This window comes from Lepidochelys olivacea, assembly GCF_965140295.1.
Source record: "Lepidochelys olivacea isolate rLepOli2 genome assembly, chromosome: 9".
Classification (NCBI taxonomy): domain Eukaryota; kingdom Metazoa; phylum Chordata; order Testudines; family Cheloniidae; genus Lepidochelys; species Lepidochelys olivacea.
In genome coordinates, this window is record NC_140419.1 from 80,166,486 (window position 1) to 80,192,652 (window position 26,167).

The window sequence follows — 26,167 nt, forward strand, 5'->3', positions numbered from 1 at the left end:
CTTTGTTGCTGTCCCACAAGTCCTGTCCTACACAGACCTGCTCCAGGTGCAATATCCAGCAGTTACACCCTGTTCCACATGTGGTCTCCAGTTTCTGTGCAGCCTGCTCTGTACATAATTCCTGGGCATTTCCCTGGGCCTCAGGCTTCCCTGCTGCTACTGGCCATGCCACCACCCCTTCTGCAGAAGGGCCAGAGAACTTCCTTGGTCCGTTCTTTCAATAGAATTCCTGCTCCTTCCTCCTTCCTGGCCTGTGGAAAATGAAGTGTGGTGGGGAGGTGGTTGATGGGAATAGGTAGTTCCCTGCTTAGCAGATTCATCACAACTCCTTCCATGGGTGGTGAGCAAATATGACAGGGCAGAGAGATAGCTCAGCATCTGCCAAAGAAAGCCATCTGTGCTGGGGGTATTCCGGGCAGCCATACTGCATAAGCAGAAAGTGAGCAGGCAATGAACTACGTCACTCTGGAGAAAGTCCTGAACCCTGCATCTGAACAGAAATGAAATCCAGATCTGGCCCATATTGTCCCCTAAATATATAATAAACTCCCAGATCAAATACTGCCCCAGTGTTGGGATAATTCAGACCTACATACTTAAGAACTCTATAGCAATTGTCACCATATAATTGTGACAGGTTTCCATGCCCCTCTTTTGGTTTACGTTCTGCCCCCGTCTCCTATTCGTACACGTTCACTTTTGGCACAGTTGGCAATTTTGAAAAAAAAAAACTTTCCTGGGGAACCTTAGAGTTGTTTGTGTGTGTGTTTTTACATGTTAAGGTTAGAAGAAAATAAGTATTTTAGACACTTTTAAAGAAACATAATTTTATAAACATTTTTAGATAATTTACAAAATAACAAGGATTATTGCAAAGTGATAAAGAAAGGAAAAATGTCCAAAAAGAGAGAGTTTTAAAATTCCAAAAAAGAGAAAAGTCCCTTAAATATGTTGAAATCTTTTAAGAGAAAAAATATTTTTATGCATTTTTAGAAATAAAGGTATTAAATATTAGTTTTTAGGAAAAATATTTTTTATGCATTTAGGTTACTTTGTAAAAAAGTGTGATAAATAATTGTATGTCTTTTGAAATAAAGAATAGATCATGTATATTAGAGAAGATAAACAAGACACAAAGTGAGAGAGAACAGCCAAAAAAAGCAAAAGCCTCTTAGCCTGTAAACATCTTCAGGTCTGTGAAATTAACTCAGAATGTCACAGCTAAACACAAGGAGGAATAAGAAAAGGAGTACTTGTGGCACCTTAGAGACTAACCAATTTATTTGAGCATGAGCTTTCGTGAGCTACAGCTCACTTCAAGGAGGAATAGATTGTGTAGCATGAGTAGTTAACACATATTTCAAGGGACCAGATCTGTGTAGCTCAAAAGCTTGTCTCTCTCAGTAACAGAAGTCGATCCATTAAAAGATATTAGCTCACCAGCTTGTCCCCCAGAATTGTTGGCATTTGTCTAGAGGTAGCTGCAGGGGTTAGGTGGTTTTCTCTTCTCTTTGCCATGTGCTCAGTGACAGAGGCCTTCTTGATGCTTTGCATCTTTCTCTCTCCCTTTATTTTTCCTTTTTCTGTAACAGGCTAAGATGCTTGTGCTTTTCTCAGCTGTTCTCTCTCACTTTGTGTCTTGTTTATTTTCTCTTAAAATGCATGCTCTATTCTTTATTTCAAAAGGCACACAATTCTTTTTCAGACTTTATGGCAAAATAATATAAGTGCATAAAGAAAATTTTCTTCTAAAATTGATATATTTAATACCTTTCATTCAAAAACTTCATAATTGTTTTCTCTAAAAAGACCTGTTAACATATTTCTTTTTTGCAGTTTTAAAATTCTCGCGTTTCTAACATTTTTCCTTTCTTTATTACTTGGTGATAATCCGCTTAAAAATGCCTATAAAATTATTTTTCTCTAAGAATGTGTAAATAAACCCTATTCTCTTGTAACCTTCACATGTTAAAACTCATACACACACACACAGCCCTAATGTTCCCCATATATATATATATATATTCAAAATGGCTGACTGCTCCAAAAACATACTGTGGTCCAAATGTGAGACTGGAGGTAGGACATAAACCAAAAAAGGGGGCATGGAACCCTGTTAAAATTGTGTGGTGATGAATGCTATGGAGTTCTTAACTACTGACCCAAATCCCTTTCCCTCTCGCTTTCAGTTTCAGTGACTAAACCTGTCATCAGACCAGGCAATCTGGGATTCATTGTACCAAAAGGGGCTAGGACAAGCCTGACCTGCTCTGCCAATGGGTCCCCACCCATCATCTACAGATGGTTCAAGGGAGAGCCAGGAGGAAATGCAGTGCCTGTGAGCAATCACGCTGTACTCATGTTTGAGTCTCTGCAAATGTCTGACACGGGGAAATATTACTGTGAAGCAGAAAACAGAGCAAGCTCACAAGTCATAAAGCAGAGTGATGCAGTGCAGCTGACTGTGAGGGGTAAGTGCCGCAAACTAGTGCTTGGTGGTCTCTGAGACACTCCCAGCTGCAGGATGATAATGAGGCAAATGGCTTCGAGGGTTTTTAAAAGGATTAGACCTTTATAGTGACACTCGCTAGGTTAAAACAACAATGGCTGTCAATCCACATGCTTTAGGATCACTCAGCTCACTGGCTGGGGTCATAGAAATGTCATGTACCCTCCAGTGGGATAGCATTGTACAGTAAAGTACATTATGGAAGGCTTCCAACTTCCCCCTAAAGATTTTGTATTTATCCAATTTGTAAATTGAAGTAGTAGCAGAATCTGATGTGTGGTCATTTCTCTCTCAGACCGCACAAAACCATCAACCACAGTACTCAGCTCTGAGACCAAGGCGAACACCACGGCCATGCCCATCCCAGGGAGAGGTAAGGCCTGCTCTACACTGAATGGGAAGCAGCTTGGAGACTGGACGTGAAGTGATATTTTCATTGTGGTTGTATGTGAATGGTACAGAAGATGAGCTGATGATGTGACATGTCCCCTCATTTGCAGCCAGTTTTTAGCAGATGGTCTGTAGGCTGCTGAGGCACATGGCTTCCTGGAAATGACCTCTGCTGCCTTAGGTGACTTCCAGACTCCTCTCTCCCTTACTCCTTGGGAAACATATTCTCATGCTGCTGGACTACTTGGTTACAGCCTCCATGGGATGGCAGTTATTCTCACACTTGGGAGGACATGCCTAGGGGAGTTATGGATTTCCTTAGCTCCATTTGGTTACGCATAAGTTAATCAGAGGCATTAATCCTGCCCCTATCACCCCAGTGGTTTTGGGGGGCTCAGTATGTTGCAGAAACATGCCAAACAACCACTCTGCAGAAGTTCAAAGGTATCACAGCAGGGCCTTTCATTTTCAATCCAGAAGGGACCATCACCCTGGCAGGTAAATCAGCACTGGCTCTAAAGGGTTTGTTTCACTGGCTTATTAGGCTAAACAGGGAAATGCCCTCCAGTCCTGCAGCTGCTTCATAGACCAGAATCAGATTTCTTTCTAATGCTGAATGACTCGTACACCATTATGATCACCTGAACCTTGCTTGATTTGCAGATCTGATCACAACAGCACTGGCAACTGGGAGTGACGTGCAAGTTCTAGTAAGGCAAGAAGTGACAATAGGTAAGGGGAGACCTTCTGAGCAGCTGGCAGGGAGGGAAAGGAGTCAAGCTGGAGGTTCTACGCTGACACCTGCCAATAGATTTTATTGCAGGGAAAAGAACTGTTGGCATAAAAAAATCCAGAGTCTCACACTTTGCTTCTCTGTGTGTATAGATGGTCCATTCAATAGCACCTCATTCCCAGCTTCCAGCCCATGTGGGTTTGTCCAAATCCTGATGTTTGCTTTGAGTTTCAGGATTCAAATGTACTGAAAATCTCAAAGTTAAAGTCAGCTGGAACTGTCATGATTTACTTAGTTTTTTCAGTGAAACAGTAGATATCTTGTGATTTTCTGAGAAAAAGCCCAGCGTGTCTCAAAATATCTGTGAACCTTGGTGACTCTCTGGATGAGTTGGGCTGAAACTAGAGTTTTAATGAGGCCCCAAACTAGATGAGTTTCATATGGTTTGATGTTTGGATGTGAACGTTTTGCACAGCTCTGCTCTGCACAGCTCCTACTTTCTCAGTCAGCAGGGGCTTCCCTTCATCTCTGAGTGGAGATGCTGACCTTGAACTACAATAAGCCCCAATGTCACAGCAAGAGGCAAGTGCAGGAACTCCAGCTGTGAGACAGCAGATCGGACTGAACCGCTACCTCTGCTGTGAGCCCCTTCGGCCCAGCTGGCTGACTCAGTAAAGGGACACAATCATAAACCACATAATAACCCAGGCCAGTACATTCAGCTCCCAAGGGAAAGGTCCATCATCATGGTTGTGGCTGTTGTTGTTAATTAAAAAGCAGAACTGCTTCCTTGCTTGAAACCTCAGCTTCTGCTGTTTTGATCTAGGCCCCCAGAGGACCCGCCTGCCCCTCTATCTCATCATCCTGATTGTTGTGCTCAGTGTGGCTGTGGTTATTGTTGTCGTCGCTGTCGTCTTGTGCAGGAGAAAGACCAAGGAGGGTGAGTGGGGTGTGCTGGGGAAGCTCAGGGCTGCTCTGGGTGATCAGGCTGACTCTACTGCTGAGGATTTCTGGGGGAGGGGGCCAATATTCTGCCAACGGTTAGCAGAAGCAGTTTTGAGATCTGCTTTAAAAACCTTAAGATGTTTCCTCAAGGCGTTTGAGAGAAATGTGGTCTGAGGTCATGGGAGTGATGTGTGTGTGCAAGTGGAGGATGGGATGGGGAATGTTCTCTTGGATGTGTGTGATTTTTCTCCTGAGGATTTAGGTGTAACTCACTCCAGACAGATAGGGTCTTCCCAGAAGGCCAGTAGTCACATTGCATTCCCACAGGCTACTCACTGGCCTAGCTTACATACATGGAAATTCAGTAAGAAGAAATAATATTCTAAGCAGCTTTCTTCCATCCAGCATATAGACTGGAAGGAATGAGCTGGACCCAAATTAGAATACTGATGCAATACAAAGAAAGGAAAATGAGTCACTTCTCATATTTGAACACATGGGGGCAGGCATGTTCTATCAAGGAAGGGAATGGACATGGTAATCATAATCACAGTGCCTGCCTTCCTAGATTTCCTATGAGCACTGAACTGAGTGTACTCTGCGTATCCATTGCAAGACTGTGAATGCACATCTTGCAAGTGTGTGCTCCAGAGATGGTTGCTAGGAAATCAGAATGGTTCCATTCTCTAAAAGCAGCTTCCAATTGACACCAATCCTCAGCACATATCCTACTGACTGTAGAACTTGAATAGGTGACTCCTAGCTGAGACTAGCTCAGCATGGGTCCTACTGGTGAATCAGGGGGTAACCGCTTCCTCTCGCCTCACTTGGTGGAGCCATTGCCTGCATACAAGAGACCAAGAGAGTCATGAGCAGGACACAGAGAATCTGGGCCCCAGATAACCAGTCACCAGAGGCAAAATCCACTTTAGTGTCTGCTCCTTAGCTGGGCAGGCACAATACATCCAGTCCCAATAGTAAGAGCTTTCTAGTGTTCATTGCAGAAATGGGAATTTCAAAGCCAGATAGTTATGAATATATAATTGTTGTATAGAAATATCAGCTGGGGAGAGGCAGTGAGATGTAATGGGCTGAACACAAGGCTGGGAGGTGAGAACTGCTGGTTTCTAATCCCAGGTCAGCTGTGACTTTCAACTGGTCATTTAACCACTCTGTGCCTCCGTTTTCCCATCTGTAAAATGGGAACAAAAAATGTACTTAGCAGGGTGCTTGAGTGGATTTATTAATGTCTGTATAGTACTATGAAAACTTTATACAGTGCTATGTAAGTTCCATTTATCATTATTAAATCTTTTTGCAAAGATCACCTTTTTTAAATAAAACTGATTTTCTCTGTGAGGTAATAAAAATGCAAAATTTTCACATTTGTGTTTTATTCTTTTTTTCAGATAATCCATACGAAGTAACATAGTGAGTAAGATTCATCACCTGTCATGCTGAGAGAACTTCTGGGGTTGTAATATTGACTTTTGTGGCAGGAAAACTATTTGCCAAATGAAGAATGAATGTCCTCTTTGGTTCTACAAGAGGAGAGGTTTGAATATCTTAATGGTGTATGTGATTGACAGCATGAAGGTTTAGTTATTCACATAGGGAACAGCGACAGAAATGTTCTTGAATGATATCTTAGAATCACACCAAAATTAGAGTTGGAAAAGAACTATTGGCTCCTCTGTTCCTTCACCAAAGAGACCAGTGCATGATTGTCCTCTGTAGTGAATTCCCAGTGTTTTGCCCAGAATCTAAAGAACAGGAATTTCTGGTTCTTCCCTTGGGATAGTATCCCAGTTGAATGGGTGTCCCAGTCGAGAACCATTTCATGATGTTCATCCAAAACTGTCCTTTGCTGAATCTCTTTCCATTACTCCCTGGTATTTCTTCCTGGACCATCCTAATCCTAAATTTGAATCCCTGTGTCCTACTCTTCCATTCACTAACAAACATACACAAGACAAGCTGCCAATTTAAAGGCCCCGACAATAAAAACAACGCGTAATGTGGGAGCTGCTTATCCAGATGCCAATGAAAGCGATCATAAGAGTGTATGTTGCAGTGTGGTATTCTGCCAGTGAAATTTGCCCAGGTGCTATTCTGTTAGTGAAGTTTGTACAGCAGTATGTGAAAATAAGGTCTAACTTTGACCAATATTGTGCACTGCATGCTGGGACTTCTCTTTGTTGGTTGCACCTTCACTGTAAAGATGTGACCAGTCATAGGCCACCTTGGGGAACTTTATCAGGTGCATTTGGTCCATGGGCTGCAATTTGTCCACTATTTGTTCTATTGTTTATTCTCCAACAGCCAAATTCCCCCACGGGTGTAGCCCCATTGAGGTCAGTGTGGTAATGTCAGCTAACTTTAGAGCCAAATTCTTTGCTGATTGTTCTTGGTTGCCTCTTTTTTTTGTATGTGACTCTCTCATCATTGTTGCGTGTCTCTTTAAGACAACTTGCACATCCTCCCATAATGTCCCTGGATTAGTATCAGGAGTCTTGTTATTCCACAGCTAATATTCCTCTGTCATTTAAAAGCAGAGGACCAGAACCTGATCTCGAATACCCCACTGCAAATCCAGAGCCACTCCACTGAAGTTAGTGGAATGACTCTGGATTTACCCTGTTCTGGTGTAAGTGAGATCAGAATCTGAAGATGTTGAGTCTCCCTGGCTCCTTCCTCTAGTTGGCAGCCAGTATCAAGCGGAGTGCCCCAAGGGTCGGTCCTGGGGCTGGTTTTGTTCAATATCTTCATTAATGATCTGGAGGATGGTGTGGATTGCTCCCTCAGCAAGTTTGCAGACGACACTAAACTGGGAGGAGTGGTAGATACGCTGGAAGGTAGAGATAGGATACAGAGGGACCTAGACAAATTGGAGGACTGGGCCAAAAGAAATCTGATGAGGTTCAACAAGGACAAGTGCAGAGTTTTGCACTTAGGATGGAAGAATCCAATGCACCACTACAGACTAGGGACCGAATGGCTAGGCAGCAGTTCTGCAGAAAAGGACCTAGGGGTTACAGTGGACAAGAAGCTGGATATGAGTCAACAGTGTGCCCTTGTTGCCAAGAAGGCCAATGGCATTTTGGGATGTAGAAGTAGGGGCATTGCCAGCAGATCGAGGGACGTGATCGTTCCCTTCTATTCGACATTAGTGAGGCCTCATCTGGAGTACTGTGTCCAGTTTTGGGCCCCACACTACAAGAAGGATGTGGAAAAATTGGAGAGAGTCCAGCGGAGGGCAACAAAAATGATTAGGGAACTGGAACACATGACTTAGGAGTAGAGGCTGAGGGAACTGGGATTGTTTAGTCTGCAGAAGAGAAGAATGAGGGGGGATTTGATAGCTGCTTTCAACTACCTGAAAGGGGGTTCCAAAGATGATGGATCTAGACTATTCTCAGTGGTAGCAGATGACAGGACAAGGAGTAATGGTCTCAAGTTGCAGTGGGGGAGATTTAGGTTGGATATTAGGAAAAACTTTTTCACTAGGAGGGTGGTGAAACACTGGAATGCGTTACCTAGGGAGGTGGTGGAATCTCCTTCCTTAGAAGTTTTTAAGGTCAGGCTTGACAAAGCCCTGGCTGGGATGATTTAATTGGGGATTGGTCCTGCTTTGAGCAGGGGGTTGGACTAGATGACCTCCTGAGGTCCCTTCCAACCCTGATATTCTATGATTCTATGTTGGACTTTTGTTTCAGTCAAAACACGAGGAATGATGCGAGAAGACAGATTTGTTCAGGAGTCAATGGCAAGTGCACGTATGAGGAGGAAAAACCCAAGGTCAAAAACTACTACACGCCAGAGCCTATGAAAGAGAATGACTATGAGACAATAAACATAAAGGAAAACATTGAATACAAGATCCTTGTGAACGCAGTGGAATCTGAATATGAAGTGGAGGATGTTCAGTAGGGAACCAGCGTTTTCATGCAAGCAGGAGTCAGAAGATAGAGCTGGAGAGCTTGAACGGTGACCCTTCACCAAGGGACACCCTCTTTCCCATCTGTCTTCTCCTCTGATAAATATTCTAAACTCATTCCTTTATTTGTTCAAGGGGAACTGTGTCACCTTTTGCTTCTTCAGCAAATTGAGCTCTGGCCTTTGTTAGCTAACTGTTTTATGCAGTGATTAATTTGTGAGCATCCTGGGGGGGGGAGGGGTGAGGGTTAAAGGGGCTCCACAAAAGTCTTGAAGCTGGAGATCAAGGTAAATAGTAGATTGTAACATACCTAACAAATGATAATGAAAACAATAAAACGATCTATAATGGTAAGTGTACGTTCCTTGGCTAGAAAGTTACTGAATGCTTAGGGCCAGGGAACTTTGTTAAAAGGAAGAAAGTTCTCTGGTTTCCTCCACTACAATTAAACCACTGATTTTACATCTTATTTGCACTCAGGTCTTCTCCCCAAGGTTTGGGGTAGGGTGGTAAAAGGACCGTAAGGGTTTGGTTGATGTCCAGGGCGTGTCAGATTGGAGCTGATTGTTTGCTAGAAGAAGGAATGGCATCTTTCTTTCCTGCCTCTCTTCTGGAAAATCAGAGTTGGTGTTGGGGAAAACATTATAGCTTGACTTTAGGGTGGGGACACAATATAATAGAAATGTTGCAGAACTTTGTCATCCTGAGTCAGAGCTTAGAGGGGAAAGAAAGGGGTGGTCTAGTAATATGAGCAAGTGTTTGGGAACCAGAAGTGGGAACCTGAGTTTTAATACAGGCTCTGACACCGGCTTAGTGTGTGGCCTTTGGTATGTGTCTCAATCTGACTGCTTCAGTTATTTATCTGTGTAATGGAGATATTAATACTGACCTATCTCACAGGGATGTTGTGAGGCTTTCATGTTTGTAAAGTGCCTTGAACATAGCAAGTGCTTGATAAGTGCTGAGTATTTTAATATTCTCCCATGGTAATCGCAAGGGGTCTCAAGGAGTCTATTGAATCTTGACTCTGACCACTTTGTTCTTTCATCATCCAATGCGTGCTCATTCTGTTTCCTGCAATGTATTCCCCTTGCTCTCTTGTCTGATGTAACTCTGCAGAGTGATTTGGGGTACAGCGTGCCCTACTCAAAATAAAGTTAGATGGTGTTTTCACAGTCACTGGTACAGTCTCTTTGCACAAGTTTTCACAGACATGCAGCTTGCCTGCCATTGTAGTGACAGCACAAGAGGACATGTGAGTTTGGGTCCTAAAGGTTAGCTCACAGCTACTTACTCTAATGACACAAATAAGGTTTTACTATTTTGTGCTGCTGTCAGACCTGCTGAGCCAGGGTCAGATCTGCTCTTAGTTATACCATTGTAACTTGGATGATTTAGTTGGGGGTTGGTCCTGCTTTGAGCAGGGGGTTGGACTAGATGACCACCTTCCTTTCCAACCCTGATATTCTATGATTCTATGAACTCCACTGAGAATGCATAGCAGCTGTGCACACAGAAATGGTACTGTGCAAAGATAGGGCAATGCTGGCTGCCTCACACCACTGCTGACCAGGAGCAGCTGCTGCACAAAAGGAAGGATGATTTTTCTCCTGAGCTGTAAAGCAAAACCAGCCAACCACCAATCCAGTAACCATCATTTAGTAGCCCCAGTGGAGTAGGTTACAAAAAACAAGAATATTTCATTTTCACACACACACACACACACACACACACACACACACACACACACATATTAAAAGAAATTAATGTTTTGCTTCAGTTGAAATTTTTAGTGGAGATATATTGTTTTCTTAATGAAAAATTTTGCAAACATTTTTAATTTTAAAACAAATTTCAAAAGATTTTGTTTCATTTTGTGGGGAAAACCTACTTTCTCTCACTTTATTACTTTTTCTACTGATAAAAGAAGAGAAAAGTTAATGAAAAGAGGCCACTGGAAAAACTGAGGAAAAAGTAAAATAATGGAATTTTTGTTCTAATTTTTAATTTTTTTCTCATTCCCCACCCACACTCCTCCCACTTTCCAATGGAAAAAAGTCAGGAAGTGAGAGAAAATGACTATTACCCCTCAAAACAAAACTTTTTTTAAAAATAGAAAAAATTTAAATATTTTATTTCTAATTTTTTCATTAGAAAACAAAAACCGCAACCTGAATGAAAAAATAATGCAAATATTTTGTTTCCTCTGAGAAAAACTTCAATGGAAAATTTTCAACTAGCTGAGAAGCCCAAGGCTTATCTCCAGTAACATCCTCCCCCTCACTTCCCTTTCACTTTCCTTTCCAAATCAATTATTTCTCACCCATTCTGAATGGGGTTCCTTCCATAAGAAAAATGGAGGATGTTCTACATGTCAATGGAGTTGTATCTCTTATTTTAGTAACCCCAGATTTGAATCCTACCTGGTGCTGCTCTTTGGGTCCTGGTTTACACCAATCAGGTAGATAGAACCTGGGAGGAAAAGTGAGGACAAGTGGGACTGGGAGGAGGCTTTATATTATTTCTCCCTGAAGTACCTTTTGTTGTCCAGGCCACTAGGAGTCCTTGTTTCACCATACATCTAATCTTGACCTGGAAGTTTGAACAATAGCCTCTTTCATCACCCTTATAAAAATGACATTAAAGGGGCATGAGTGATGCAGGGAATTGGCAGTGCAAGTAATGAGCTTTTCACTTCAAGGACACTGGTTTAAATCCAGGGGGACATCACAAAATTCAGCAACACAACTGACAATCTCAAGAACAATGGATGAAGGGGCGAGCAGAGGAAAAATACACTTGGAAGTGTTACATCATCTTAACTAAATTATGTGAATTGTGCCCAGATACTATGCTGATCAGTGCCTTAGAAATGAATATGGTAAATAAATGAATTGATAATGCCAGCAGAAAGGCCCAAGAGTGATAGAACATTACCTATTCATCCCTAAAGAGGGCAGTCACACCGTCCTCTGTTTCTCAATCAGAACTCCCAATGGGCATTGCTATAGAATCATAGAATATCAAGGTTGGAAGGGACCTCAGGAGGTCATCTAGTCCAACCCCTGCTCAAAGCAGGACCAATCCCCAATTTTTGCCCCAGATCCCTAAGTGGCCCCCTCAAGGATTGAACTCACAACCCTGGGTTTAGCAGGCCAATGCTCAAACCACTGAGCTATCCCTCCCCCCCACACTTTGGAAGTGCGACCACTGCCAAAGGACGAGGCCTGTTCATGTTGCTTTTATTATTCAAAACCTAAGTATGTTAAATAATCATAACAGACTACTACCAAATACATGTCAAAGTGTCCGAGCGGGATATGGAGTCTTTCTCTGCTAGGGCAGTAGCTCAAATATACATTTATGTGGCTAGAATAAAGACTCCACTTTATTTGCTTGACTTCTTTCAACTTCAGTCAACATACAATGTGCTCCTCATTCAGTCCCAAGGCCTTTTTGCACTCCAAAGACTCTGTGAGTGAGAAGAGCCCTCTAAAAATGTGCTAGGATCCAATTGCCCTATGTGTGTGCAATTACTATGCTTGAACCTTAGATGTTGTAACCAAACTGTGCCAGCCGGTGCTGATTCTGCAAAGCTGCTCCTTATGTTTGATTTGCTGTATCCCAGTATTACCAAACCCAAGCATTCAATAATTATATCAGGCCCCAAAAATCAGACCATCTTAAAAACATGAGATTTTTTTTAGATAATCTATTTTCAGTTCCTTTTATGTGTTGTCTGCCTTTTGAACCTTTAGGGTTCAAGTGTTCAAGGTTTCTCTGTAACCATGAGGACTAGAAACTTACTCTTTTTAAAAAAATGAAAGCTGAGATTCTCATGCAACCACTTGACTCCAGAAGCTGGATCTTTAAGAAAGACACCAATGAGAGTCATGAGAGTTGGTAACACTGTATCCCCAAGAGGCTCACCTATTTACTATATCTGCTTCCAGCTCCTCTGGGTCATCCCTATGATGCCTTACTGCTTCTTGCAACAAACAGGCCCTATTGCTTTGCCTGCTTTCATGGGTCAATTCGCTGCAAGGTCACTTGTGGGGGATACAGAGAGGAGACAAGCTATGGATGGCACTGGTGACTTGCTAGACTGCATCACTACCCAGCAAAGCTTCCTCTGTACCAAAGCAATATCTTTCCCTCTTGGGCTGCTGTTCTCCCCCACTGCACAACTATCAGAAATGTTTCCCCACTAATTCCCCAGCCTGACCACAGAAATGCCCGTGGAAACAGTCAGCGCTCAGTACAGATGGACTAGAACACCAAATCCAACCTGCCCACCCCAACTTTTGTCACAAATTTATGGACAATTCAGGTCCTTTGTGACCCAGGCCCATCCCTACAGCTGGCCAACTCAGAACCCCAGTTCTGCACACCCCAGAGCTCACTGGGGATCTTCTACTTCTGATTGGAGTGTGGATCTGGTCTGCACAACTTGGCTTATCTGTCATTCATGGGCTCTGTACCTGGGAAATGGGCAATTTTCTAAGGGTTAATAAAGAGACCTGGATCATCAGTCAGTCTGTGTTACCCCCGCCTCCCCTTTCTGCCTCATCTACTCAGGCAGGGAAGGGGTTAGATGCTGCAGTAGGGTTGTGCTGCAATCAACTTCAGCTGGGCTTGGTGGGGTGAGGCCATAAAAGATGAGGCAAGGCAGGGGATAGGTTTTGCAGGACAGATTGAGTAAGAAGAGGTTTTCAGAGAAAGGAGTAGAGTCATTTGCTAGCCTGTGATAGGAAAAAAAGAGGAAGCTCAGAATGGGAAATGAGATCCTCTGAAGCAAAAATTCAAACAGATTTCTCTCCACTCTGCTTTGAGGTTCTGTCAGGCCCTGAAACCATGGGGTAGAGTAGACACTGACCCTTGTCCTGGAAGTAATCAGGGGGAGGGGAGGTTGTTCATGACAGGCCTATGAGAAAGGAACAGGTTTAGTAAGTTATGAAGGAAGGGCCTTAGGTTATTAGCCTAAAGCCAAGCTACTCTGCTTGTTTCTTATGGAGAAGCAAGGACACCCTTCCACTGGCCCATCGTGCCCTGAGACGTTAGGGGCCTGTTTGTTCTAGGCCTTCCCGGTGGGTTTATTGTTTTAAATAAACCTGCTGGATCCTTGAGACTAGAGATGTTTGAGCCACTTTGCCAGCATCTCACATGCCGAAGCAGTACTGCCAGCTTGAAGCATCAAAAAAACATGAAATGGGCTTAAAATATATATATATATTATATTACAAATAGTTGATTTTGGGTTCTTTTTATCTGCCTTCTGGTTTCTGAGCATTCAGAGTGCACTCACTTCATGTTGGGCAAGCTTTTCTCCATGACCAGGGAGGCTAAAACTTACTTTTGGTAATGAAAGCAGAATCACTTGATTCCGGGAGCTGGGGTTCTAAGAAATGGGGTCCAAAAAAAGTAATGAGAGTTGGCAACATTTGTAGTGTAATATATAAATGGACTGCCTCCCTTATCTGCAGTTACTCCTTTAGTCTGCCCCAGTGAGTGTAAAGATCTCTGGCACAAACCAAATGGGAGGAACATTCCTTCCTGGAAAGGTGTGTGAAGCCCTGTTCTTAGCTCCCTGTCACAGCCAGATGTGCTGCTTCCTGCATTACGCTCTTGACTCAATCGCTTTGTCTCTGTGTCTCTTCTGTTTGTTTACTCGGCTTTACACGCTGAGCTGCTCACCAACAATCTGCCTGAGCACATGAAGGTGCTTCAGACTCTGCCCCCTTCCATCCTGCCTCCCACACTAGCCTGTGGCTTGACATTACTTATGTGCTACTCTTATGTGAAACAAGTGCCTTAGGTGCTTTTATAGCTAACAATAGCATCTGCGGTGGTGATAGCAAGTGCAACATTTCTGGGGCTGTCAGTCCTCATGTGTCAGGGCATTAATTGATCAACAGGCAGGGACAGGAAGAAATATCTTTTCTCCCACTTTCCCTGGAACAGTACTCTGGGTGTTAACACTGCCTCTAAAGTTTCTGGCCACCATCAGAGACAGAGTAATGGACTAAACAGCTCATGGTTCTGTTCCAGTAGGGCAGTTTGCACATCCCTTATGAGGGTTGAAGCAATTGGAAGGGTCTGATTCCATTTAAACAGTATTACAGCTAAGGGGGACAATCTCTGCTTGCTGTGCCAGGGTGTAGTTCTGTGCCACTCGCAAAGAAATAAACTTCTTATTGTTTAATAGCTCTCGGGGCCTGCCCGTGCTTCCTCGGTAACCATGCAGCCCACAGTTTTGATTCCCCCCCCAGTAAAAAGCATCAGCTCTGTGCTGCCTCTGCAGAAGCCATGGTGCAAAGGATGGGGCGGGAGCAGAGTGGAGGAAGAAGCTGAAGCGGGGCTGAGACAGGCCCAGAGCAGGCATGGCTGGAGTGGATCTGTGCTCTGATTGTCCCTGGCTGCCACATGTTCCAGCAGTCCCAGGGGTGCCCTTAGCCTATGCTTTGGTCCCCAAAAGCACCAAGCAGCTTCCTTTCTGGCCTTATACTGCTGCTTCCCTCTATGCAGTGGGCATGTGATTTCTGGGAGGGAGAAGCCAGCCAGAACAAAGGACGTTTTCCTTTGAAAGTCAGAAGGCTTTGCAGAGAGGAAGTGGCTGGGCGGGGAGGGGTGTCCCTACAGATAATGGGGGAACTTCTCCTTTCTTTGCACTGATCACTCACCTGATGATCTAATTAATACAGTCAACTCCAGAATCTGAGCCAAAGTGGAGAGAAAAACCGCAGCTTCCTCTGTGAAACTGCACTGTGTACAAGACACACAATACTTGGCAGCAGCAGTTAAAGTGTCATGAACCAAATTCTGCCTTTGGTTGCATCTGGGCAACACCATTGACTTGATATCAGTCCCACTGCAAGGGTGGGATTCGGGGCAGACTATATTCATGGGTCTGTCAGAGAACTATGAGGCAAAGTGGGGTTGTGATGTGCAGACATTTAAGCCAGTATTTTCAGAGGGGGGTTGCTAATTTGGGTGCACTGGCTTTTTTGTGTCTTTCCTGATCCTGATTTTCAGAGGTGGTGAGAAGCTACAGATCTTGATGGGAATTGAAAGGAAAGATGCCCCAGAAACAGCAGGATTTGTTCCACCAAAATGAGGGGTTAATTCTCTTCCTTCAGAGTTTGTCGAAGATGGAGAGATTAACCTTGCTTCCTCACTGGGCCTGGAAGAAACTGAAGGATCTGCTCCTAGACATTTCAGAAGAGGAGGGGAGAGACAAAGTAGTAAGAATAAAGACTGAGGTAAACTACTGGAAAAAGAGGATGTGAGGGACTTAAAATGGACCCTGAGACGTGTCTTCAGCTGGTGTCAAAAGGTGTAGCTCCATTGACGTGGCGGGAGCAGGCCCATTTACAAGAGCTGAGGATCTGACCCAATGGCTTCTGACCAGAGACAGAAAGGGTTTAGAGAGAATATATGCCTCAGTTACAGTATGGATTATCAGAGATGGAAAGTCAGACAGAACAATGGACCTTGTACTCTTTTAAAACTGAATGCACAGATAAAAACAATTATTAAGATGAGAGTACTGTCTAGACTATGAATCAACTTTAGGGACTGGAAAGAGAACGCAGGAGGGACAGTTTGAGTCAGAATGACTACGGCCATGTTTGCTCATATAGGTGCACACTGCAGATCTATTATGTGGATGATCAGAAGCATTCTATTCACTTAGAAAGGCAATACCATTTATTTACAGATAGCATTCTTCATACAAAGCCCAGCATCTCCAGAACATTTTACAATAAGTGGTTGTAATCTAAAGAAAAAAGGAGAGTTAAGGATGAAATCTGTACCATATATATATATATATAACTTAATTGCACAATTGGCTGCTGATACTGCTCCAGTAACAGTGAGAAGGGTTTTCTGACAAGCCCTTTACACTAGCAAAGTAACAATGGCCTGAATTTTCAAAAGGGATTTTGGGTTCTGGCTCAGTTTTTGAGTGTCCAACTGGAGACACCATAAAGGGACCTGATTTTTCTAAATATGTGGAGCACCTCAACCTCTGAAAATCAGACCTCTTTATGATGTCTCACCCAAAATCACAAGTTTCAGAGTGGTAGCCGTGTTAGACTGTATCAGCAAAAAATATGAGGAGTATTTGTGGCACCTTAGAGACTAACAAATTTATTTGGGCATAAGCTTTCGTGGGCTAAATCACAAAATCACAGGTTACTTTTGAAAATGTAGGCCAATAAATAGGTCTTCTTCATCTGAGCTGGCTTAGTATAGCTTCAATACAATAGCAGAGGTACAGCAAATATAATAGGTAACACTGCTAGGAGATCTTACTGGGAGTAACTGGCTAAAGAGAAGGAGGCTTCTCCTAAACATGAGATTTATTTTACTAGGACTTCCAAGCAAAGTGATGAAAGCTCCTTCGCTTGAGTCATTTAAAATTGGACTAATCACACCACAGGAGAATTCACTGCAGGGAATAACCTTATATTGGCTGGTGGAGAAGAGGGGAAATGAAATAACGGTCCTATAAGTCTATTTCTTCTCCATCTTCTATGATTATACAAAAATATTTCAACACATCTGATGAAGAAATTCTCTGTTATTGGCAGTGCTGTTGTAAGTGGGATCACAACCGCCTTAACCTTTAGCTTAGATGAATATACTAAACCATTGTCACGCAACAACTCAACTTATCACCTACTAGTTGCCACCATTACTTCAGTTACTAGCATTGACTTTGGCTACAGACTGAAGAAATAAGCAATTCTGGGCAAAATTCTCGGCTTGTGTAACTCAGTGGAAGTGTGCCAGCAAAAATTTGGCCCTATTTCTGTAGAAACTCACCATTCAAATGCATGTTCAAACAGATGCTTCTGAATTTGGGGCACTAAGGAAATCTGCTAGCACAAGAAGCAAAGCATAGTATGCAGTTATTAGATAGCACTTCGTATTTTCAGCGGAGAGAAAATATTAAACAAAAGACTCCCATCCCAGTCAGATGCAATAATCAATCTTCTCTGGTGCTGATGTGTGTTGCTAAGCAAATGCCTCACTTGGGGTATTTGACAAACTGACACTCTGCCACATTGAGTGTCAAACTCAGCTTGTCAAATACACGGAGCGCAGCACTGCGGGACTTGGGCGTACCACCTGGGAAACCTTCAGTGACGCGGTGTCCTAGATGGGAAGAAAAAGAAAGGTTGAGTTTCTGTCAATGACAGGGTAGGAAAATCCCTCCCTTTAATTGGTGGGGAGGAGAGCCAAATAAGCAAGTATTGATTTCTGCTGAGTTCACATCAGCTATATTGATCTGTGAACTGAAGCTGGATATGAGGAGCTGTGATCGATGCCCAGAGATAGAAGCTAATCTGAGTGCCCTGCTAGCCCACAGGGCTTGAAATATTTACTGCATTGCTCACACAAGGACTATCCACACACACAGACATGGAGTTTGTATGCATCGTCAGGAAGGCTGATGTCTTTCTGCATACACAAGGGCCTTTTTAAAAAGTACTTGTCTAGACAAAGGCCTGGAGCATATATCCTAGGGAGCATTTCTGCACCAGATGGGGTCACAGGCAAGATGACCTAATAGAGCATTTTCATTTTTCATTTCTGTGATTATACATTTAGATAAGCAGGCCAGGATTTTCAAATGGAGGCTCCTTTATTAAAACCCCTACTGTAATTTGCATTTGCATTCCAATGATCACACGGTCATCTGTGACCCAAATCTGCAAGGTACTTAGGAACTTGCCCAGCTTCAAGCATATAAATCATCCCATTGTAGCCAATGCTTCACATTCTTAAGTATGTTGCTCAGTTGGGGTCTCTGGCCCAGGTCCATAATGGAAGTTAGCAGCCTAAATTCCTTTGTGCATCTGGGCCTGTGTGTCTAAAACAGGTGTTAGGGATGAAATGGCAAAATTCCCATTGACATCAGTGGAACCAGGATTTCACCCTTGATGTTTAAGTGCTGCGATCAAGGAGCTCCCAGATTTGGAACTGGCCACCTGAATTTGAAAAATGGGACCTCCAGGCCTATCTGAGATGAAGGGCTATGATCCTGGTCCTTTTGAAATCAATGGGAGGTTTGCCATGGACTCCACTATTAGCAGGATCCGATCCTAAAACTGGCTCAAAGTCCAGTGTCAAATGTGTTCACTGTCGTCAAAAAACAAAAAACAAAATACTTCCCCCGCCCCGCCCCCAAAAAAACCCCACTAAACCAAAACAGCTAAAACAACATGGGAGTTCAGCACACTCCAGTAATGGTCCCAAGCCCGTCACCTTCCTATATTGGACTGCACTGTTTGGCAATAATGTTGTAAGGGTTCTAATTCTCTATTGCTGTACAGCCAGGGGATCTCAGAAAGAAATAATGAATTTCTTCATGAATGACCTTCGGAACATTCTCTTCCATTGTCAAAATTAACCCCTTTGTTCCCTTCCCTGCCCCCTCCCCAATCCCCATGAACAAACATAGCTTTCTACCCACATATGCCAGCACAACTCACCCCCCATAATCTTCTGTAACTCCCCACTGAAACCCTGTCCCCTTTGTCCCCCCACTTTGTCCCCCCCCCCACTGCTCCTCTGCACACAAGCATGCAGATGCAGGTCCCTTGCCTTAACCCTTTTAGAAACAGAATAGTTTGCTTTAAAAAATTCCAGTGCACCAAGTCTGTAGGAGGAAAGGCATTGCTCAGCTTTACTAACAGATGCATGTTTAAAGGAAGATGGCAGCTCAGAATGTGGGTTGCTGCTTGAAATTATGAGGCAGGGGAAATCTATCACAACTCCTGGAAAAAACCGATCCCGTGTCACACCATCTCAGTGCAGTTCACATGCTCTGTGGTTGAGGCCCTGGCAGAGCCTATTTTTAAAAGTGAAAAAGTTTTTCTGCTGTCAGAGTCCTCTTCTTTTCATTTCACATGACCAGCGGCACCAAGGCTCTGAGAAAGCAAGCAGGCTATTTTTGATACCACAGTGAGAAACTCAACTGAAAACCTTTAAAGGAGATGAAAGCAGGATTAAACCGTTACACTGGCAGTGAAATGGAGTGGGTGATCTAATAGGTCTAAATTCTAATTTCTAACTTCTGGGATGTGGTCCTATGATGATATCTTAGTATCCCATCTGTTATTACACACACACACACACACACACACTCACATATTTTTTCTACATGTAAAATACAAAAATTCTAGTCAATGTTGATCCCCTCCCCCCCTTACTCCCCACTCCCATCCCCATGCACAGTAAGCATAAGATCTATGCAACTCTCAGATTCCACGTAAACACTCAAGTTAGGGTTTAAATGGGACTTTAATGATGCATTGTCCTTGGGCTTGTCCTCTGCATAAGGGACTATTTCACCCTAAATAGCTGCATGAACGACATTGTTGGCACAGGGTTTTGTCGATAGTAAACTTGCACCAGTGTAACTGAACCAGTTTAAAACCAATCCAGTAAGTTACGACCTTAAGCTACATTGGTTTAGGCGGAATTTAAAGGAATCGAGGTGGTCTACCTGAGGGGTTTGCCACGTCATACTATACTGATTTTAAAATGTCTTAGTCACAGCCGTGCAAGAGTTATAGTACTGTATAGCCAAGGCCACAGATTAACTCTTGCAAAGCTGATGTGCCCTAGTGGTTATAGCAGGGGACTGGGCAGCAGGTGCTTGGCTCTTCTTCCCAGATCTGTCATTGGGCTCTCCATGCAAATTATTTATGACTACTAATTAGACATTGTGCAGTCCTTGGCACCATTCTCTCTATACAAGTGGGGAAAGAAGAATGAGCTCATCATTAAACTAACTGGGAATTGGTCCAAACGCCTCAAGTTTGCTCTAAGAACTCTCTTTCCAGTAAAGTTTGATGTGGAGGCTGCATCAAAAGTGTAAATCAGCAGAGCTGTATTGACATCAGTGCAGTGACACTGACTTACCCCAGATGAGGATTTGACACTGAAGTTCAAGAAGGCTCTTTTTAAAAAAATGAGCACCACCGCTTCTGCTATTCTAGCTTAAAGCCGTTGTGGCTTTCAGAGGGGAAAAACAGAGCTGCTCATAATGCTGCTGTCAGCAACAGATAAAGGGGCGGGGGGTCACAAAGTGAAGATCATTCTTTCGGTACATAGGAGAGGAACTCACTCCACACTCTCTATTGATGGTACGTTGTTTGGGTGGACCTCACTATTGACAGGGGTTCTGGTTTCCAGTTGGAACGGGTATTTCCAAGGAAAAGCCTGGTGTTAAAAAGCAGACTTAACCATCAATATTACTGTAGGCAGAAAAACAGAAACAGATGCATTCTCCATGCAGCCCCTTGTGAATAGCATAAAAGGCCAATGCTTTAGAAATCCTGCTGTGAGCATATCAGCCATGTGTGATCTCTCTTGGGAGTTTTACAGGACTCTCTTCCTATTTGCTATGCAATCGGTGATGGAAGGAAAATAACAAAGCAGGATGGATTTGACCCCAAACCTAGACAAGTGCCTGTATTTTGGCTGTGTGTTTCTTTGAATTTTCAGTAGAACCGAGCCCAAGCTCTGAAGTTCAGCTCTCAATTTGGATACACACCTTTCTCAGGTTCAATGCACTCAGAACCTGGATTTGGGTGCAGACCCATCTCTGATTGCCATACTCACTCAAACACACATCTCAAATCAAAATGAAGAGAGCGAGAATCCACATGAACCTGGGTGGAGCTGGGTTTGTAGAACACCCTCCCAACTGTAACCTCTAGACTTGAGTCTCCTCTCAAATTGCACAGGTGTAAATTAGGAGTAACTCCATTGAACTCAACAGACTTACACTGGTTTAAAACTGGAGTGAGGTCAGAGTCAGGCTTCCTGAGTGTCCCCCCAAGCTCTAGCTGGAAACTGAAAACCCTAACATCACTGGGCCAAATTCTGAAGCCCTTACTTAATTGAACCTCCTATTGAATCCTATTCTATTCCATTGGAGATCTGCACCCATCACTATGGTTGATGCCAATGGGAGATTTACCTGAATAAAGAGCACAGGATTTGATTCAAAGTATTCAATTACAAGTACCAGGCGTGCTCCAGAAAAGATCAGAGCTGGAGATAAAAGAGTTTACACTGAAGCAACCATGCCAGGTTGTACCCAAGTCCATTTTTGCTATAGCACATCTGTGGATTTGGATTAGACAGTTCATAAGTTTCAGGCAGAGCAACCACCTAAGTATCGTGCCCGGTACATTAATAACGCCTGCTCTCTGGCCAACAAGTGTCATTGCTGCTTCTTAGATCACGCAGGACAGCAAATGCTCTGCTCCCTGTTAATGAGGGCTGATCATGTTACGAACTGCCTTCCAAGGATGCTGAATCCAACTAGAAGAGAGTTCGTTCAGCACTAAATAAAACATTCGATTCCTTATAAGAGCTGAGCAACAGCAGCACAGGGCTTTTGCCAAAAGCCACATGGCAGCTTTCGTTGTGCGCTTGCTCTTGGCCTTTTCACAGCAGTGAGGTTCCTGGCTGCACATGGGGCCCCGCTGCAGATGAAATTGTCTCCCCCAGTGCTAGAATTAATGGGAACTCTCCTGTTTACTTGCTAAGGGCTGCATCGTGGCTTTAACCCACGATACACTATAGGGGACAGAGTGGGGCTGCAGCAGAGAGTCGCTGGCAGAGTACTGGCTTCAGGGGGGCAGCCGGGGCAGCCTCCTGGAAGCAGGTGCAGGGTACACTCTGCAGCTCTGTTGGCTGGTACAGAGGAAGCGGGGTCAGGTTAGGGTCTTCTCTCACCCCCACCCTCTCTGAGGAATCCAGCCCTGCCAACAGCACTAAACCAAAGCGGTTCTTGCGTTCAGAGAAACAGCATCCAGCCCATCCAGCTCGTTGGAAATATTCCCATTGACTTCAGGGGACTTTGGGTCAGGCACAAAGACTGTGCCCAGCCTCGGCACAGAGGTGCGTGTGGAGAGAGGCTTCTCGCACCAATTCCCTCTGTACGGGGCCAGGCACAACGGAGCTCTATGTGTTCCAGTTAGAGATGGGCTCAAGCTGGGACATCCAGCTCCAGAACCAGATTGGCGACACCCCAAAGTTCAGGGGTGCTGGGTCCAGGGCACTGGCTCAGCTTATTGCCTGGGCTGGCGAGCAGCCTCACATGTGCCCTCTGACCTCCCAGGGAGCTGGGCTCAGGCTGCTCTCTTGATTTTGAGACTGGGCTTAACCCAAATGTCCGTACAGGGAAACGTATAAAACAGTGAAATGTTTCCCCAGGCACCTTCTCCCCATGTCTTGTCATCCCAATGACCCCCTGTCCCCCATCAGTGTGATTTTGTCCTTACTTATGCCAGCTGTATAGAGTAGAGACATAGGCCCTAGGTCGTTGTCTTTATTCTCTGCCAGAAATGCCACTCATCCTCACTCAGCCCAAGCTACTCATCTGAATATCCCTTCTCTGTCCTTGCCCCACACCTGCCTCTGACCCTTCTTTCACATGCTTCCCTCCCCCTGCAAACCCACCTGGACCCCTTCCTCCACCTTCTTCTCAAACCCCACTTCTCCACAGAGGCTTATAAACCAGAGTCCCATAAACAATAATTTTACCCCCTAAGGTACATGCATTAGTCTCCCCATCAACTATACAAGCGCATGCCCTTCCTTTCCACCTCTCCCTCCCTGCGTTGACATCTTCTCCTGTTGTTTGCACCTTAACTTAGATGTTAAGGCTCTTTGCAGCAGGGTTGTGTTCATTTGTCTTTGTACAGCCCTGTGCACGTCTGTGGTGCCGTGTAATAGATGAATACAATGCACTGTTCACGTTGCTGTTTTAAATAAAATAAAAGGCCCAAATTCTGATATCTGTTCTCATCTTGAGGAGCACTTACTCCACAGGTGGTCTCATTGACTTCAGTGGGACTATTCATGGAGCAGTGTGCTATTCCGTGTGAAGCACACGGTATTAAAGCTTTCTCCTCTCACTCCACAGAGTTATAAAAATAAAAAATCCTGTAGAGTATTTATCTGGATAATTGGACTGGGAGCCAATTTACAATGCAGACAGTTAAACTCAGCTTCAGGGATGGGGGCTTGAACCAATAATCCAGGTACACCCCTGAACTTTGGGATATTCAAAAGTTGAATCCCGAGTTTACTGCTGGGCCCCATCTCACTGTGGTTGACATAAAAGCACATGGTATCCCCAGCATTCTTATTTGCAACACAATTCAGAGACCCAGAAAGGATAAAGCTATAAGCAAAGGAGAACTTTTTGATAGCTGATCAATACATGAATAATCTCACAGTCTGACACATCAGGGGATCGATTAGAGCTGTGGAAATGGCTTAAGAGCCTGAAAATCAGAAGAGTAGCAATTTACACGTGATAATTTATGCTTCTAGGCAAAGCAATGCAGAAGTGCTCGATACAATACAAATTATTGCTAGCATTGCATATCTCTGAATCCTCCTGCAAATCCCGCCTTGCAACTCACCTTCTAGCGCCGGCCTCCACCCCACCTCTTCTGTGCTCCAGCTGGACTTTGCTCTCTCAAACTGTTTGCTTCACTAACTTTTAAGAAGGGAGAAAAGAAACAAGGGAGGGAAAACGCTAATATCTAAAATTCACATACACAGAATTTGAGAAAAGGAGCCAGCCAGTGGGGCACGCACACTAGCTTATTGAATGATCTTTCACTGGCGGAAACCTCCTTCCTCCCGGATCACCTCCCCCTGCTCATGGCTAGTTATAGCCCTGGCTTTTCTATCTCTCATTTGGATTGAAATCTCCCCAAGGCCAACAACATGGTTTTTTTAGTTCTCTGTAAAGCACCAGGCATGCATTAGGAATTGTACACATAGTCATTAATAATAAATAATCATCATAATAATCATAATAAATTAATTATGGTTCCAGGTGCAGAGCTCCCAGGAAAAATCAGCTACATTTTCTTCCCTGGTGGGATGTATGGGGAGAAAAGACAAATGAAGAAGGTGACCCCTCTATTCATATACTTAAAATATACTGTCCAGCTGCATGGTTTTTCTCCATGCAGGAGAGACCCGGCAAACCCCCCCATTAAAAATATCTGCCCCAGGGAGGCTTGAATATTGGATATGATTCTGTATCTTGGGGAAAGGGATTCTGGAAGCTGGGGTAAGAAATGATCTAGCCCAAATTGTAAACGTAGGGGACAGACACCAAGGAAGGTGGGGGTGGAGTGTCCAGCAGAGGTCTGGCAGAAATTGGGGGTGTGCCCTGGGACCTCACCCCAAAGTCTCCCGAAAGAAACCCCCCAAAAACTTTAGACAGGACACTGGCTAGAAGTGGCTTGTTGCTGCCTGTTCTCCCTAGCTGTACCCAACTCAAAGGAGAGGTAGCAGGCCCTTTGGAGGCATGAGACAAGTGTCCCATTTGAAACTCCATCCCTTCTCCCCTCTGCCACCCATTTCAGCCGTGTACAAGAGAGTAAAGCCAAGCAGACGTGCCAGCGGGTACAAACCATACCTGCAGCTGCACTCTCACGGGGCAAGAAGTGGAGTGGTGCTGGGTCAGGCATGCGGGGCCTGCTGGGGGCACCCAGGGAGCAAAGCAGAAGCAGAGCAGTGGGGCTCAGCCCAGGAAGGCGGCTCGTTTTTGAAGGGGCCTCTCCTCCTTCAAGAGGAAGCTGAAAATGGGGAAGATAAGGCTGAGGTTAGATAACAGGAAATGTCTGGATGTGAGTGACAACATGTCAGAGTTGTGAAATGCAGCAGCAGCAGCTCCTGGCTTTGTCCCTCTCACAGGGTGCAAAGCTCACAAACTGCTGCTAAAGCAAAGCTGGACAGGGTCCGTGCAAACTGTCCAGATGCACTTTCAGATTGAATTCCTTGCAGATTAGAATAGGCCTCAAGGCATCAGCAGAACTGGTAACCAGGCCACATTTCTTGTATTTGAGCTAATGACACCTTGTGGGAGGCTGTTCACTGCTGGCTCATAAAGGAACCCCAGGGGCTCGCCCGACAGCCTCTTGCTTTTAGAAGGGGACATTTACTTTAACTGTTTAAATGGCCAGATTAGCTTGGGTTGCCTGTAAGCCCACTTAGTTAATCAGGATGCTGCCCGTGGCTACACTGTGACAAAGCTGGCGATGTGGACTCAGGGTGCAGAACGTGAGCTGAGCTATGGGGAATGCACTTGGGAAGGGAAATAGATGAAAGAGACATAGACTGGCAGAGAGCAATAGTTCAGCCTAAGAGAGAGGATATCTCACAAGATCAGCTGTTCCTGAGAGATTTTTGACACCGTTGGTCGCTTATGGACCCAATTGAAAAAAAGGTACCAAGCCAGAACCAAAAGAGATGGGGCTGGTTTGGGACCAAGGAACTGAATCTCATCCCCAAACTGATCAGATGGCTTCGGATTTGAAATTGTAGTTTGGACGCATCTCTCTTGCAAATGAAATACCTTCCCATAAATATCCTGGTTAACATTTGTTTCTAAAAGTCACTACATATAGCAGGGACTGCACTGCTAGTTCCATCTGTCCATCTGTCTGCCCATCTGCCTATTCACCCATCATATTTCGAAGACCTCTATCTCCAGAGTATCTAAGCATTCTACACACACCAGCACAGAAAACATCAATGGTTTGTTTACCATTAGCTTGTTCTGCACTGGAGAACTTTCACAAACCATTCTCACCAC

At 44.2% G+C, this 26,167-nt stretch overlaps 1 protein-coding gene and 1 long non-coding RNA gene across 2 annotated transcripts in view; one reads left to right on the forward strand and one right to left on the reverse strand.

Moving 5' to 3' along the window:
* Positions 1–9,689, forward strand: part of VSIG4 (V-set and immunoglobulin domain containing 4) — a 32,776-nt gene extending 23,087 nt beyond the window's left edge. Inside the window, exons 4-9 of the mRNA XM_084640124.1 lie at positions 2,190–2,471; positions 2,805–2,882; positions 3,563–3,631; positions 4,459–4,572; positions 5,987–6,008; positions 8,294–9,689. Of these exons, the coding sequence (XP_084496250.1) occupies positions 2,190–2,471; positions 2,805–2,882; positions 3,563–3,631; positions 4,459–4,572; positions 5,987–6,008; positions 8,294–8,507 (779 nt within the window). The 3' untranslated portion in view covers positions 8,508–9,689. The remainder of the gene's footprint in view (positions 1–2,189; positions 2,472–2,804; positions 2,883–3,562; positions 3,632–4,458; positions 4,573–5,986; positions 6,009–8,293) is intronic.
* A 6,549-nt stretch (positions 9,690–16,238) lies between these two features.
* On the reverse strand, positions 16,239–25,092 carry LOC311526756. Its single transcript, XR_014713123.1, has 3 exons — positions 24,989–25,092; positions 23,976–24,052; positions 16,239–17,676 (listed from the first exon to the last, which is right to left on the reverse strand). It is a non-coding gene; the product is annotated as an uncharacterized lncRNA (long non-coding RNA).
* Between the last annotated feature and the right edge of the window lie 1,075 nt (positions 25,093–26,167).